Here is a 14,685-nt window from a genome sequence, read left to right on the forward strand (position 1 = left end):
GGCATGTTAACCTCACTTAGGCCAATTTATATGAATCAAAGACCGTCATTTTTCTTAGTTGCTTTCATGATTTTCTTTTCTTTTCTCTTTCTCTCACACTGTTGAGTATGTGGCAGTGGTCCAATCTCTAAACCAGACATAAAAAAAGTCTTAAACCTTTCAGCACCTTAACCTCTTCATAACACATGTTTGATGGGGAAAAACTGAACACCAGCATGTACAGTTTCATTTATGTTAAGATTTTGAAGGGAATAATGGGACCTATGGACAGACTGAACCCATTATAAGGCTGTTCATGTGCCAAGACAACCCACAGTATTCTCAAGCCAATTAGCGGCATTGTGAAGAGAAGCTCTGCTCTATTCCTGCCATGCATGTGAATGTGCATGAGAGGCTTCACTAACCTCAGCTCATAGGTGCCAGAAAGAACATGTCATGGTTACTTTGTCATTTGTGGCTTTAGAGGAGCTCTGGACTTGATTTTCCAAATGAGTTAAAATTCATTTGCAATTGCCTGGACCACTTTCACAAAGAACAGATGGGTCTCAATAATACATTATGTTCCAAAATTATGATACTGAGTTAAAAGGGAGGGAGTAAGGGAGAGAGAGAGAGAGAGAGAGAGAGAGAGAGAGAGATTCAAAGCATATTTGTGAACTAAAAACCATTTCCAGTCATCGACATTATACTACATTGTACTTGCCTGGCTTATATAGACATAAAAAAGGAGGAATGAGGGGAGGAATTAAAGATAGGGAAATTAAAAAGAAATAATAAACAAACAAACAAACAGCTGGTCAGAGAGACGAGCATAATTAGAATTTTTGTCAAATTACTATGGACACTAAAAATCTGTTTGTCCTTAATGTGATTGGTCTCCTCCCCGCTGAAGCATTCCATATCGGCCAGTAACACACTGTCATTTGAATGACCTCTATAAATTTTCAAGCAGGACAAACAAGACAGTTTTAAGGACTAATGATTCCTTTTAAAACAATGCTACAACTTTTCCTCAATTTGACTGGCTGGATTTTGAGACTTCACTGCCACTATAATATCCCACAGTCATTTGAAATGTGATAGAACACCAAACTCAAATTTGACAAGAAATAACAGTAGCATAAAAATGGTAAATTCTATGTAGACGAATGTTACTTTTTATTCCAGTGTACAGAATGAGCGTGTATATTTCAAATGAGCACAGGCAAGTGTAGTCTTCTGGTGAATAATTTCATTTCATATCTTGTTATCAACATTTTAAATCCAAAGGCAATCATGCATGCCACATTTTAGACCAGACTACTCACATATGTAAAGTGAATTTTAATTTTCTCCCCCATATTGCTTTAAGAACGCAGGGATGAAAAGACTTTTTTTCTTGATTTATTATTTTGTTTTAAGAGCATCATGCTGGAATTGAAACACAACAAAGGACACATTGTACATCAGGTTCTAAAAGAACACTGGGCACCAAGGAAATAAAATGGGTTTTAAATGCTGTCTTACTCACAGTAGCACTGATCCTGGCTTCGTGTAGCTGTGCATACAGTATGGCCTCGTTGACATGACCTCTGACCCCAAGCAGGGCAAGTTCCAGGCTGTGTTCTCCAGCTACAGTGTGTATGAGGTCCTCCAGGATAGCCACGTAATGCCTCCATGGCATATCTAGCTCTGCCACATTTGCCAGGCATCCACGCATAACATTGAGGCAGAACTCAGGACAAGGACGTATGAGGGTTAAGCCTTGGCAATGTGGGCAGTACTGCATCTTCAGAAGTGCTTTGGCGCACTCGCTGGTCAGAGAGGCCATTTCTGTGACATTCATCAAGTCTTCACCCATGGAAAATGCCCTTGTTAAAGCCCTGGCTGCCTGCATGGCGCCTGCCAACTCCTCGACCATGGCCTGAGCATGATGACCAAACGGATTCACATCCTGGCGAGTGGCACGGAGGCATTCAGAGAGGTTGTTATCCTCAGCAATGCCTGGCTTGATGATGTGGTTGTGGACTATTGGGAAGAGGTGGTCATAGAAGCTGTAGACAGTAGCATCCACAGAAATGTTGGAGGTGTCCTGGATGAAGTTGGAAAGACTGGAGAAGAGGGAAGTGACATGGGGAGCGATTCTAGAAGACAGGGAGGTGTAGGTGCTCTCAAAAAGAGAGATCAGGTGACCTTGGGAGAAAGTGAACAGAGACTGGTACGTATCTGCATAGAGAGACAGAGAGAGAGAGAGAGAGAATGAGTGAGAGGGGAAACAGGATTGAAAATCAGCTGGACGTTGGACTGTTATGATCCCTTCATCAGAATTGTCAGAAGTGTTAGTTCCCGGTCCAGAATTATCACATGAACATCCTTTCAAATTGAAATTCAAAATGGGAGCTTGTAAAACAAGTTTCTGAAATGTTATTGACAGTTTCAGTGGCTTATGATTTATTTTTTATACATACAAATTATTTTTGCACTGCACATTTTTGCAAAGTGATTATGACTTTATGAGATTATGAATTGAGACCATCCACCAAGGATGTGAAGACAGCAAAAGCTCCACAACCATTTTTCTAAATCATCTGTGAAAGGGTCTATCTATCTATCTATCTATCTAAATGAAAACCAAGTTCAGAAGAAGGTGGTGTTTCTTTCTTCTCTATTCCTCTACGTACACATACACAGAGACACAGACACACACACACACACACACACAAGCACAGATAAGCAAACATACATGCCCAAACTTGTTTTTTGTACAACGGCCAGTTGGTGTGACCTGTCTAGTCAGCTGTGCTGAAATGCCCCATCCACCTCCTTTCGCACACACGCACACAGTGGCGTTCTCTCCTGGGCTACTGATGTCAGATTAAAGGCATGTTAGCAGATGGAGAAACAGCAGCAACTGCAGTGAAACTGAGACTGAACACCTCACACTAACATGCAAACACATGCGGATATTACAAGCACATGTATGGATACAGATTAAAGTATATACGCAACATCAACACATGCACATAATAAATACACAGTGGTGTGCCAAAGGGTAAAATTCTGGAAAGAGAAGATGAAATTTAAAAAAAAATGCCATTGTTTTTAAAGTTCTCTTAGATACACTGTCTTGCAGTTCGCTAGGGAAATCGTTTGTACTGACACAGTAATGCAGTTGACATAAACCAAGGTGCTTGATGTTTTTGTCCAATACTGTCTATACATACTCTGTATGTGCATATACACATCGACCACTTTAATATGAACACCTGTACACCTGCTTTTCCATACAATTATCCAATCAGCCAATCATGTGTAAGCAGTACAATGCATAAAATCATGCAGATAAGGATCAACAGTTGTTGGTGCCAGACAGGCTGGTTTGAGTATTTCAGAAACTGCTGATCTGCTGATTTTCATACACGAGAGTCTCTAGAGTTTACACAGAACGGTGCAAAAAACAAACTAAAAAAACAAGGCAGAAATACCTTGTTGAGGAGAGAGGTCAGAGAAGAATGGCCAGTCTGGTTCAAGCTGACAGGATGCCTACACTAACTCAACTAACCACTCTTTACAACCATGCTGAGCAGCAAAGTATCTCAAAACAAACAATGTGCCAAAGTTTGAGGTGGACAGGCTACAACAGAGTTCCTCCCCTGTCAGCCAAGAACAGGAATCTGGGGCTACAGTGGGCACAGGCTCACCAAAAATGGGCAGTTGAAGATTGGAAAAAGACCAGGTGACATTATGTCTCATTATTATGTCTTATTTAAGGGTTTCAAATTATTGACAGTTTGCAGTGGGTATAAAGGGGTAGAAAAGGGTATCAAAATGTTTAGGTACATCACTTCCAATAATGAAAACCGTAAGTCAGAAATGGAAGAAACACAGACACACATACACTCACAAAATGTCGGGGAGTGTGGGGAAAAAAAGCTGAAAATAAGCATCATAAACATAAACATAAGGAATAGCTCACACTTCATACAAATGTCATATCATACCTGTTCTGATCCTTTTGTGATAGATCAAAATCCATAATCAGACAGCTATTTGATATACACATGTACCAACACACACACACATTTATCTTACTACCCTTGTGAGGTCCTTCCATAATTATTAATGAAACTAATTAATGTTATGCCTACACCCAAATCTAACCCTAATCTTAACCTCAGTAACCTATTTATTTATTTATTTACTTACTTACTTACTTAAATCTCAATTTTGTAAAAGAAAAAAAGGTAAAAACTGTCAGATATTCCTATTATAAACACCATCCCACAGGTGGGGACTGAGCCATTGCACTTTTGTGTGCTGACCTGACCTGAATAATCAGTTACCTGATCAAGGCCCTTAAATGTGTTGAATCTAATGGGAAGAAATAAAATATTCTCAAATGAAATGGCCTCTACAATTCTTCTATTTTCAGAGCCCCTAAATCCTGTGTTGTTTGGCACAGAAGTGATGAGAGATTTATAGGTGAGACTGCAGAGAAAAAAGAAAGTGGTAAGAGTGATTAAAGAAATGTGGAAGAAAAAATGACATAAAGGTTATTACCAGCTTCTGGGCTGCGTGTGTGCGTGACACGGTGAGACATTTTGGAAGGAGAGCAGCTAACCGCATGAGGTAGAATGTGCCAGGCTAGAGTTTCAGAGGGCAAACTTGTGCCATGTGAGAGGGTGAGAGAGAAAGAGCAAGAGAGTTGGGGAGGAAGAGAAGGGAGGGAGAGAAAGCACACTACATTACATAGGCGAACATGCCAAACTGCCTTTCCAGTAACATGTTTTACATGTAATTACTGAGAGAGACTGACATTTACCTTGTGTATGTGAGCACACACTCTTTGACTTTGAATAATTTCCCCTGCCTTTGCCACCAAGCCTGTGTTTCATCTGATGTACAGTCAGAACTCTCCAGACCCAGAGGACACCAGTCTTTCCCTTTTGTTTTCGGAAGGAATTAGCCTATAACCAAGTCATAAATCACTGAAAGTTCTTGCTTGAACTATCAGCCAGCCCTACCCTAGGGAAGTGGAATATTTTTTTAAATAATGGTTTAAAGTCTGTCACTGGACTTCACTGAACCTGATCCAGTAAATCAAAGACTATTAAAATCATATGAAGATGAAAACATCCAATTGTAGTGAAGTAACTTCCAAACAATTTCTCAGATCAAACTTTCAGAACACATTCATGTTCAGACCAAGCAATTAAGTAAGACTAGGCAGACCCAGTTTTGCTGGACCACGTTTCCTATCAGCAGTGGAGAAAGCGAGTGGAGAAAAGTAGCAGCAGGGTCATTTGCAGGCTTCGCTGAGTGTGGTCTTATGGTTGAATGCTGTGTTGCATTGCTACAAAGCGCAGTTTCAGCATGTGTGTGAAAGCAAGTGAGAGCTTATAGATAATAAGATGTTTTGGAGTGCCTGTGTGGTGGATGTTCAGACAGCTTATTTCTCAGTATAATTTACTTTACTTTTGTTTTTCCTCAGTCTTTCCAGTCTTTTTCCCCTTCCCCACAGAAATCTTAATGCCATTTCAGATGCACTGTTTGCGCCTGGGACCAGGCTCGCAGGCTGGTGGTTGGGAACCACTAATTTAATATACTTAATATTTAAGTATAAATACTTTGGAATGGGCCTTTGCTTTTATACTGCCTCAGACATAGCATGCACAATTTGTATTGCATAAACCACTGAAGGTGAACACCGGCTCTGGCAAAGACCTCACTCTATTCAGTATGTGACAAGAATATGTTCCAGCAGTTCATTCTTTATATTTGTAATGAAATGTTGAAACAGGGTAGGCCTTGACTATAAATCTAAATACTTTCAGCACAGACATGCTGAGCCTGTGTGATCAGCGCCTTAGTGGAGATGACCATTTTACAGTGCCAAGTTCCGTTTTACAAAAATGAAGCCTTAATTCAGCAACAGTGCCGCTAGCTGTGCAAATGCTTAAAAGCAGAGCTTTCAAAGGGCTAAAATTTACTGCCTTGTAATGGGAGGTTATACAGTTTCTTAAGATGGCCCATAAAATACATTCTCAAATTACTAATCTCTATAATCGCCCAAGAACAATTTTCAGATGCCCACATTGCCATCTTGGTTGCTCAGACTCACAAGTTAATTAAAGTAGTTAAACAGATGGGGAGAAAACAAAATTGCTTAAAGTGAGTTAATTTCCAAGTCAATAGGTTCCTGTCTAAATCTAGAGATTGATAAGGTTTCCTTTAGATCCAGAAGTCTTTCATTCTTTCTGGATGGGAAGAAGGGGAACTGACAAATCATTCTGCCAGCTCACATAATTCAGCTAATCAGAATCCACTCTACTGTGGAAGAGCTGAATACATTGTTTCCAGATGCCAGTAAGGAATGCTTAAGGCAATCCCATACATGGAATTGACACAAGAGTTGCTGCAAATTGGTGATGTAAATAAATATGAAAACAAATAGGTGTCCCACTATTGTTATTATTATTATTATTATTATTATTATTATTATTATTATTTCTTATAAATGTTGGGAAAGTGCTAAACCCTTTATTACCCAATTAAGAAACGTAACTGTGTGAGTGGTTTAAAAAATCTCCAGACGAGACCAATTATAAACTGAAGTGAGGTTGAGGAACTGTCAGAGCCAGAGTTCCCAGATCATGCTGTACCATCGTGGGTGCCTTCTGAGGCAAATCTGTGACCACCTGTACGGTCCTTTATAGCGCCTCAGTCCCATGCACCTATGCATGTCGCTATTTAAACCCCGGTCTGAGAGCAGTATTATTTCTGAGAGGTAATTTCAGTGTCTTCCCTAATCTTCAGCTCAATACTTTTATCACAGGATTTAGAGTAGATTTATTGAGGTTCAGTACTAGAGTCAGGTGCCTTATTTATTATTTCTAAGCACTAAAAAGGACGATTTACCCTGGTTCAGCGAGATACTTTCCTCGCTGAATCCTTAGTTAAGCTTTGACGAGCAGACACCTCTCCCTCGTCTCTGCGGCGTTTATATTTGACCTATTCGGCCAGCATGAAAATTGTTCTCTGCGCTGTGGCACAAACTGAGAGCGTCGGTTAGGGCTTTTCAGCAGCTCACTACTTCCCTTACACATACTCTTCTCACACCCACTTATCACAGTGAGTGGTGTAATGGTTAGTGCACCGGAGCAGGGCACTGGTTTGTGCCCTGCTGCCGCCATCATTATTTGAGGTCGCATCTTGGCCAGTAAGCACTCCTCCTTGCCCGTTCCAGATTTGTAATCCGGTTAGTTATTTATTTCTATCTTTTATCTATTTGGATAGCAGGCCCTGCTTGGTGCTGTTTTCCATCTCATACCGAGTCCACCCCTGTAACAGTATGTCTGCACCAGAACGTTAGCCAGCGAATCTGGTGCGGCTAGGGCAGATCGTGGCTGGCCAAGCCACAGTGCTGGGGAAACACGAGCAGGCCCTGGCTACCTTATTCACTGAGGTCCAGGGAATCGCAAAATGGGTAGGGCAGATCCAGGCCCTGCTGCAGCCCCATGCCAGTTCCTCTACAGGCACTGACCTGGTGGAAAGCCCCCAATCCGGCCTTCCGGAGCCAGCTTCCCCCGTAGGTGCTGAGACATGCTGGCCCTCTCCACTGCCTTAAGCTGGGCAGCGGGGAAGGTGGAAACCATTTACTTTACAATGCTCTCTTTTTCGAGATGCAGCCCTCCCTATTCCCCTTGGAGATGGCCAAGATAGCATATATGATTGCCCTATTAACTGGTAAAGCTCTGGCCTGGGCTACAGCAGTCTGGCATCACTGCCTGCCAGACCACCACACAGTAAATTCTTTCATCACAGCACTACGGAGCACCTTGACCACCCACCCAGTGGAGGGGACCTTACCTCATCTCTCGTCCAGATGCGCAAGGGTGCTCACTCCCTAGCCAATTATACGATCAAGTTTTGAACCATGGCAGCTGGTTCAGGCTGGAACGACCATACATACGAATGTACAGGACCTCTCAGAGGAGTTGAAAGATGAGCTGGTTGCTCATGATCCCTCCAGGGACCTGGAGGCCATGTATAGCCTCACCATCTGGCTGGACAACCATCTACAAGAGTGATTGTTGGAGCTCTAGTCAAATAAGGCAATCCGGCCTGAGCACGTTGTAGTAAATTAGCTGTTTAGGTTAAGCTGCCTGCATTCTCCACCAAAATATGTAGGAGATTAGCAGACCAGCTCAGAAGGGGAAATTTTGCAAACTTAATATTTTAATAGCTGAACAACTATTCGTCCAGCGATATGTTGAAATTAGTGTATTTATTAACTGTGCATGGGATATTTACCTCCGTGGCCACTGGCAATAATATCCTAAATATAGTGAAACACTATATTGAGAGCACAGTAACAAGATCGGCAGTTTGAGGCAGCAAATTATAAGTACAGAGACACAAGACACTTGCCTTTAAAATCAGACGAGACTTTATTACTGTTCTAAGACACAGAAACTAATCTAACACATAAACACACGGGTGAAAATGGCTTTGAACAGAGAGTGAACGAAATCCCGAGTTTCTAGCAGTTTCTCAGACCATGATGTGAACAAACTATCAACTTATCAGTTTAACCTTCGCTTCGTTTAGAAAGGCTTTAAACTTTGTATCAAATGCAGCAGTTCAGCTAGAATCTGGAGGTACTATACTTGTGTTTAAGTTGTCTCTTTGGTCAACATAAAGCCATGGATGAATATATCCAAAAGGCTTTATCTCTGTGGTTTATTCATCCATCCACCTCACCGGCAGGTGCAGGCTTCTTCTTTGTTAAGAAACGGGATGGGAGCCTGTGCCCCTGCATAGATTACCACAGCCTAAACATGGTGACCCAAAAGGACCAACACCCTCTGCCCTTGATGAACTTTGACCCACTACATCGGGCCAAGAACTTCTCTAAACTAGGCAGGCGTTGAATGGAAGACTGCATTTATCATTCCCTTGAGGCATTACAAGTATCTCATAAACCCTAATGTACCTCAAAATTCGGCCTAATGAATGCCCCTGCAGTCTTTCAGCGCTTCACAAATGAGGCCCTACAAGAGATGTTGAACCACTATGTGTTCATCTAAATTGATGAAATCTTAATCTTTAGCAACTCGCTAAAGCAGCATGTGGTACATGTCCACTGGGTCCTTCAGCTCCTTCTTCAAAACCACCTATACAAGCTCGAGAAGTCTCAGTTTCATGTCACCACTATCTCCTTCTTGGGCTTTTTTCATATCTCGTGAGGGGTTGAGTATGGACCTGGTTAAGACTAAAGCAGTCAAGGAGTGGCCTCATCTCAGTCTGGACATTCCAGCGGTTCTTGGGCTTTACAAATTTCTTCCAGTGCTTCGTGAAGAATTTCAGTACCCTGGCTGAGGTACGGACCACAAAACCTGATGTATATCCAGCAGGACAAGCGTCTGAACCTGCGACAGTCCAGGTGGTCCCTGTTCTTCGCCCGGTTCAACTTCATCCTGTCCTTTAAACCTGGGACAAAGAACATCAAGCTGGACATGGTTTTGCGCCAGAGGGATCCCCTGTCACAGGATGCCACACCCCAGCCCATAATTCCGTCTCCCAAATAGTCACCCCTCTTTAGAAGAGGAGGTCTGCCAGGTGCTTCGGCAGGCTTTATGTCCCAATGGGTGTCCGACCATAGGGACTCTCCTAGGGCCACAACTCACCCTTTGCCGGGCACCCTAGTGCCATTAGAACCTTGGAGTTCTTGTGGCATTGGTTCTGGTGGCCCTCAATGGATAAAGATGTCTGGACCTATGTCACGGCCTGCCAGACCTGTGCCCGAACTAAGGAGCCTTGAACCCGTCCACAAGGTCTACTTCACCCCTTCCCCATACCATCTTGTCCATGGTCACATCTCTCCTTGGATTTTATCACTGGCCTACCGTTGTCCCAGGGGACTGGTTCTCGAAGGCCTGTAAATTTATTCTGCTGCCTAAACCCTCAACCAACTTGGTCTCAAATCAAGGTCCTCAATTCGCCAGTCGGTTTTGCCTTCTGCTATCTAGGAGGTGCTATAGAGAGCCTATTGTAGGGGTTCCACCAGTAGTCAAATGGCCAGACAGAAAGGGTCAACCAAGACCTGGAACAGTCCCTCCGATGTCTGGCCTCCTCCAATCCCTCGATGTGGGTGAAACACCTAATGTGGGTGGAGTATGCCCATAACACCCTCTGGCACTCAGCCTTGGGCATGTTGCCACTTGAGTGCCAGTTTGGCTACCTTCTACCCATGTCTGCTGAGCAGGAGGGGAACAAGGGGTTCCGGTGTTGCAGGGTCTGGCAGAAGGCCAGAACAGCCCTGCAAGCAGCTGCCCAGAGGAGCAACTGCATGGCATATCGCAAGAGGTGCATGGCTCCGACATTCTGCCCTGGCCAGCGGTTGTGGCTGGCAACTAAAGATCTGCCGTTGTGGGTGGAGTCCAGGAAATATTGCAGGTGCCTTCTCAGGCAAATCCACGGCCACCTGCATGGTCCTTTATAGTGCTTCAGTTCCGTGCAGGTAATCAGCACTGGCACATGGCACCTGCGTACATCGCAATTTAAACCCCAGGGTTTTGTTAGTCAGTGTACAGATATAATCTGCACCAGGTATCAGAGTGGTATGTTCTCTCTGAGTATTAATTTCGGTATCTTCCCTAATTTTCAGCACAATACTTTTACCACAGGATTTAGAGAAGATTTATTGAGGCTCAAGCCTACAGTCAGGTGCCTTATTTATTATATCTAAGCACTAAAAACGGGCAATTTGCCCTGGTTCAGCGAGAGACTTTCCTCACTGAACCCATTGTTAAGCCATGATGAAGGTACGCCTCTCCCTCGTCTCTGCGGCATTTATATTTTATCTGATATTCGACCAGCATGGAGATTGTTCTCCGTGTCGTGGCACAAATTGAGAATGTCGGGTTATGGCTTCTCAGTGGCTCGCCACTTCTCTTATACACTCTCTCCTCTCAGTCGCTTATCACAGTGAGTGGCGTAGTGGTTAGCGCAGTAGAGCACGGCATGCTAGCTCCCCTGGTCACACCCCCTGCCGCCATCATTATTTGAGGTCATGTCTTAGCCAGTAAGTGCTCCTCCTTGCCCATTCTGGATTTGTAATCCGGTTATTTATTTATTTCCATCTTTTATCTATTTGGATAGTGGGACCTGCTTGGTACAGTTTTCCATCTCATACTGAGCCCATCCCCATAACACATGCTAAAATTGCTGGGATTTCTACATCTGGTATTTTTTGAGGATTGTCCAGAGGTAAGGTTAATATTTATTTCACATGTGGAAGACTAAAGAGATACAGATACAGACAGTGGCATTGTGTTACACTTCTAGTGCAAATAGGAAGTGCTGACAGTATCTTAATGACAGTGAAAATATTCCACATCCACTGTAATGTTTGTATGAACAGCTTCACTTTCCCTTTGCATAACTGAATTCACACAGATCCGAGACATGGGGGCTCTTCCCTCTCTGGTCATCCATCACCCTCAAAAAAGCCCCTTAATCCCATCTCAAGGCTTGAGTTTCAGAGGCCTGTCATACGAAGACATCAGGCATGTACGTCTGATATAATGCTGAACTGACCTGTTTTTGGTAGTGGTGGCATTGGCTATGTACTTCCAATCCTCCACCATGAGCTATAACCAGAGCAATCAGTTTCATACATTTTGTATTGTATAATGAGGCCCCAGTGTTTGATATGTGGAATATGTTATGATTAATGAGTCAGATACATTACTGTACGACCAACATATCCTAGCAAAGGGACTCTATAGTTGATTTTCAAGAATGCATTATACATCACATAAACAAGCAAATACACAGAAATAAAATATACCTCTGTATTTTATTTGTCATATAGTCTTCCTCAGCTTCCTTTTGTTTCCTTCCACACTTTACACTAGTTATGTCTCCTGATTGCTTCTATTTTGTTTCACTACATGTTGGTATGTAACCCTAGTCAATGCATATACAGTATCCTCTTCTATGTATTGATTGTCTTTACGATGTCTTGTATGTGATATTAAGCCAACATTCTAGTCTTCCATTCCGGTCACTCTATCCAGGACTAGGTCAATCCAGTGTCTAGAAAAATGGAGTCTATGTACACTGAAAACAGTTGAGGAACACTGGGCACAAGGCAAATATACACTTTGGATGGGATCCCAGTCCATTGTGTGACATGTGCAAAAATCAACATGATAAGCAGCTGTCTTGGGTTCCTTGGTTCTTCCCATAGTAATGGAAGGAAACAAGATATGGGTAAAGGCAGCAATAGAGTTCCTAGAGAGCAATTTAGTCAATAATTATGCTACATGATTTCGAGATATAATACTAGTATTTACAAAAGGAAGTCTATATGAACAAACTTAACAAAATGTTCACATTTAGTGATTTTTCTGAAACTTTTTACATTTATTGAGTACTGCTTTTAGAAGTAAAAGTTATTTAAAATCAATATAAAGGAATCTATGATCCAAACGTTAACTTTGTCCTTAAAACCCTCACATCATGGCCTGGCAGAGAAATGAAACAGCCATCCCCCATTGGATGGGAATCAAACTGCAGTCACATGGGCCATATGAAGACCTCAGACCTTTTCTCACACTCTCTCTTTAGTGTGGTTGGCTAAGAAATCACATATGCATGCAGCAGGGTAATTGGGGAACAACTTAATGATGCGAAAACAGAAAGAGAGAGGTTGTAAGAGCAGATAACGGGATTTTGATCATCGGTGCTGAAGAGAATAATAGCCATGATGGATGTAAGCACCTCTCTCTCTCTCTCTCTCTCTCTCTCTCTCCCTATCTCTCTCTCTTTGAGTGTTTACAAAGTATAGTAATAAAACTCAGGCGACCTGACCACTCCCTCTCACCTCACAGACCCCATTCCCATTACATGTAATTTTCCTTTTCTGTGTAACTTTTAATTTGGGAGGAATATCCCTCCCTTCTTTGTTCTTTATTCCTTTATTAAAGCTCCTCTTTTCTTTTGCTTTATTGTCTAACTGCACCTTTTTATAAAGAGCAATGTTTTATTGATCCTCTTAAGTCTCCAGTTACAGTAAAATCTGTCTATAAAATGATGAAAATTAATATATATGCAATATTATTGTTTTATTTTATTTATTTTGTATTGTTTTATTTTTTTACACAGTTTCTTTAAACATATAAATAGTGATTTATACACTGGACCAGTCTTCCATGCAGACAATTTCAAGGTCCTCTATTTTCTTAGGTTTGTGCACATAGACTAACTTCTTCTATAAATGTTATTAACAGAGCTCAAATCCAGAGACCATTGCAAAACATTTTTTGTGTTTTCTTGCAACCATTTCTATGTTGATTTGGATGAAAATTGAGAGCCATTTTCTTGTTAAAAGCTCTGCTAATAGTTTTAACCTTGAGGCAGAGACAAACAAGATTTGGGATAAAAAGCCCTAAAGCATCAGTTGTCTATCATGAGCTATTTATTGTATATAATCCATGTTTTAATTGTGTTTTCTAGCTGCTTATGAATTTAATATACATTTCATATTCATCACCTGATTTGTGCCAATGTCTATTGGCATCCCAATTGAAATCCCATCCCAATAGAGGGATTTTAATGTGTGTATCTCCTATTTGTACTCCTGGCTAATAGCAGGCAAATATAGAGTTTGTCTGAAAAGTAATGACATAATATGTTGGGAAAATTAAAATATTTGTGTAGAACATTTTTGCCTATTCTCAAAAGGTGACGTGAGGGCAACTGCACAAATTACTCTTTTTTAAATAGCTTTTTAAAGGGAAAAGTACTTTGAAAGGAAAAGACTTTTCCAAATGCCAACGTCTGTTAGCCATAAGTCAAAGTCACAGTCATAACAGCTGGACACTGTCGTCAAGCAGCAGGTGTGTAGACATGGCGTCATTGGTCCAATCTGAATATGAACAGAATTCTCTCTCTCTTTCTCTTTCTCTCTCACAATTAAATTCCATTCATTTCATTGAGCTTTACTGACAGTACCATACCTGATTAGCATATTCATAAAGTAACACGAATCAGTAGAATTATGACATCTCTCTCTTTTTTCTTTTTTCCTTTCCTTTCTCACTTTTTTTCTTTTTATCGGAAACAAGAGAGACAGAAAATCTCAAGAGACTATAAGGGTGGGATCAGCTTTAACACCACATTCTCTCATTCTTCATTCTCTGTCTGTCTATATTTCTTTCTCTCTGGGATCACTCACTCCAGCTCCACACAGGAAGCAACATGGCGAGTCCAATTAGTCAAAGCATAAGTCTGAGAAGGACCAATCTGCCAAGGGAGGGGAGATGAGACTAGCGTGATTCAATTAGACTCCTTCCCTGAACTTGTGAAGTCATGCGTTTGGGGCCGAGGAACAGAGGAACAGAAGAATAACAATGATGGGGAACAAGTGTATTTTTCCCTCTTTTTTTCTGCTTGTTCTTGGCAGCCAATTTGTCTGTGAGGTGTGAGGGTTCCCAAGGGGCTGTTGATACCCACATTTATACACTCTGACTGCCTTCTGTCTCCACAGCTACTTTACACAGGCTACAAATACAACTTTAATGCTACAATTACTTGGATATACTATTGTGATGCATTTATTTTAATTAGTTGAAATAATGGCTAATTAATTAATTTAATTAGTTATATTATTGATGCGAAAAAGAAAAAAAAATCTTC

General features: G+C 41.6%; 1 protein-coding gene across 2 annotated transcripts in view; it reads right to left on the bottom strand.

The window, feature by feature from the left end:
• Positions 1–14,685, bottom strand: part of gpc5c (glypican 5c) — an 88,881-nt gene that overhangs the window by 49,213 nt on the left and 24,983 nt on the right. For both annotated transcript variants that reach the window (XM_026925637.3, XM_026925636.3), the window contains exon 3: positions 1,511–2,205. In XM_026925637.3, coding sequence (XP_026781438.3) covers positions 1,511–2,205 — 695 coding nt within the window. The remainder of the gene's footprint in view (positions 1–1,510; positions 2,206–14,685) is intronic.

The sequence above is a fragment of the Pangasianodon hypophthalmus genome, chromosome 21 (genome assembly GCF_027358585.1).
Source record: "Pangasianodon hypophthalmus isolate fPanHyp1 chromosome 21, fPanHyp1.pri, whole genome shotgun sequence".
Classification (NCBI taxonomy): Eukaryota; Metazoa; Chordata; class Actinopteri; order Siluriformes; family Pangasiidae; genus Pangasianodon; species Pangasianodon hypophthalmus.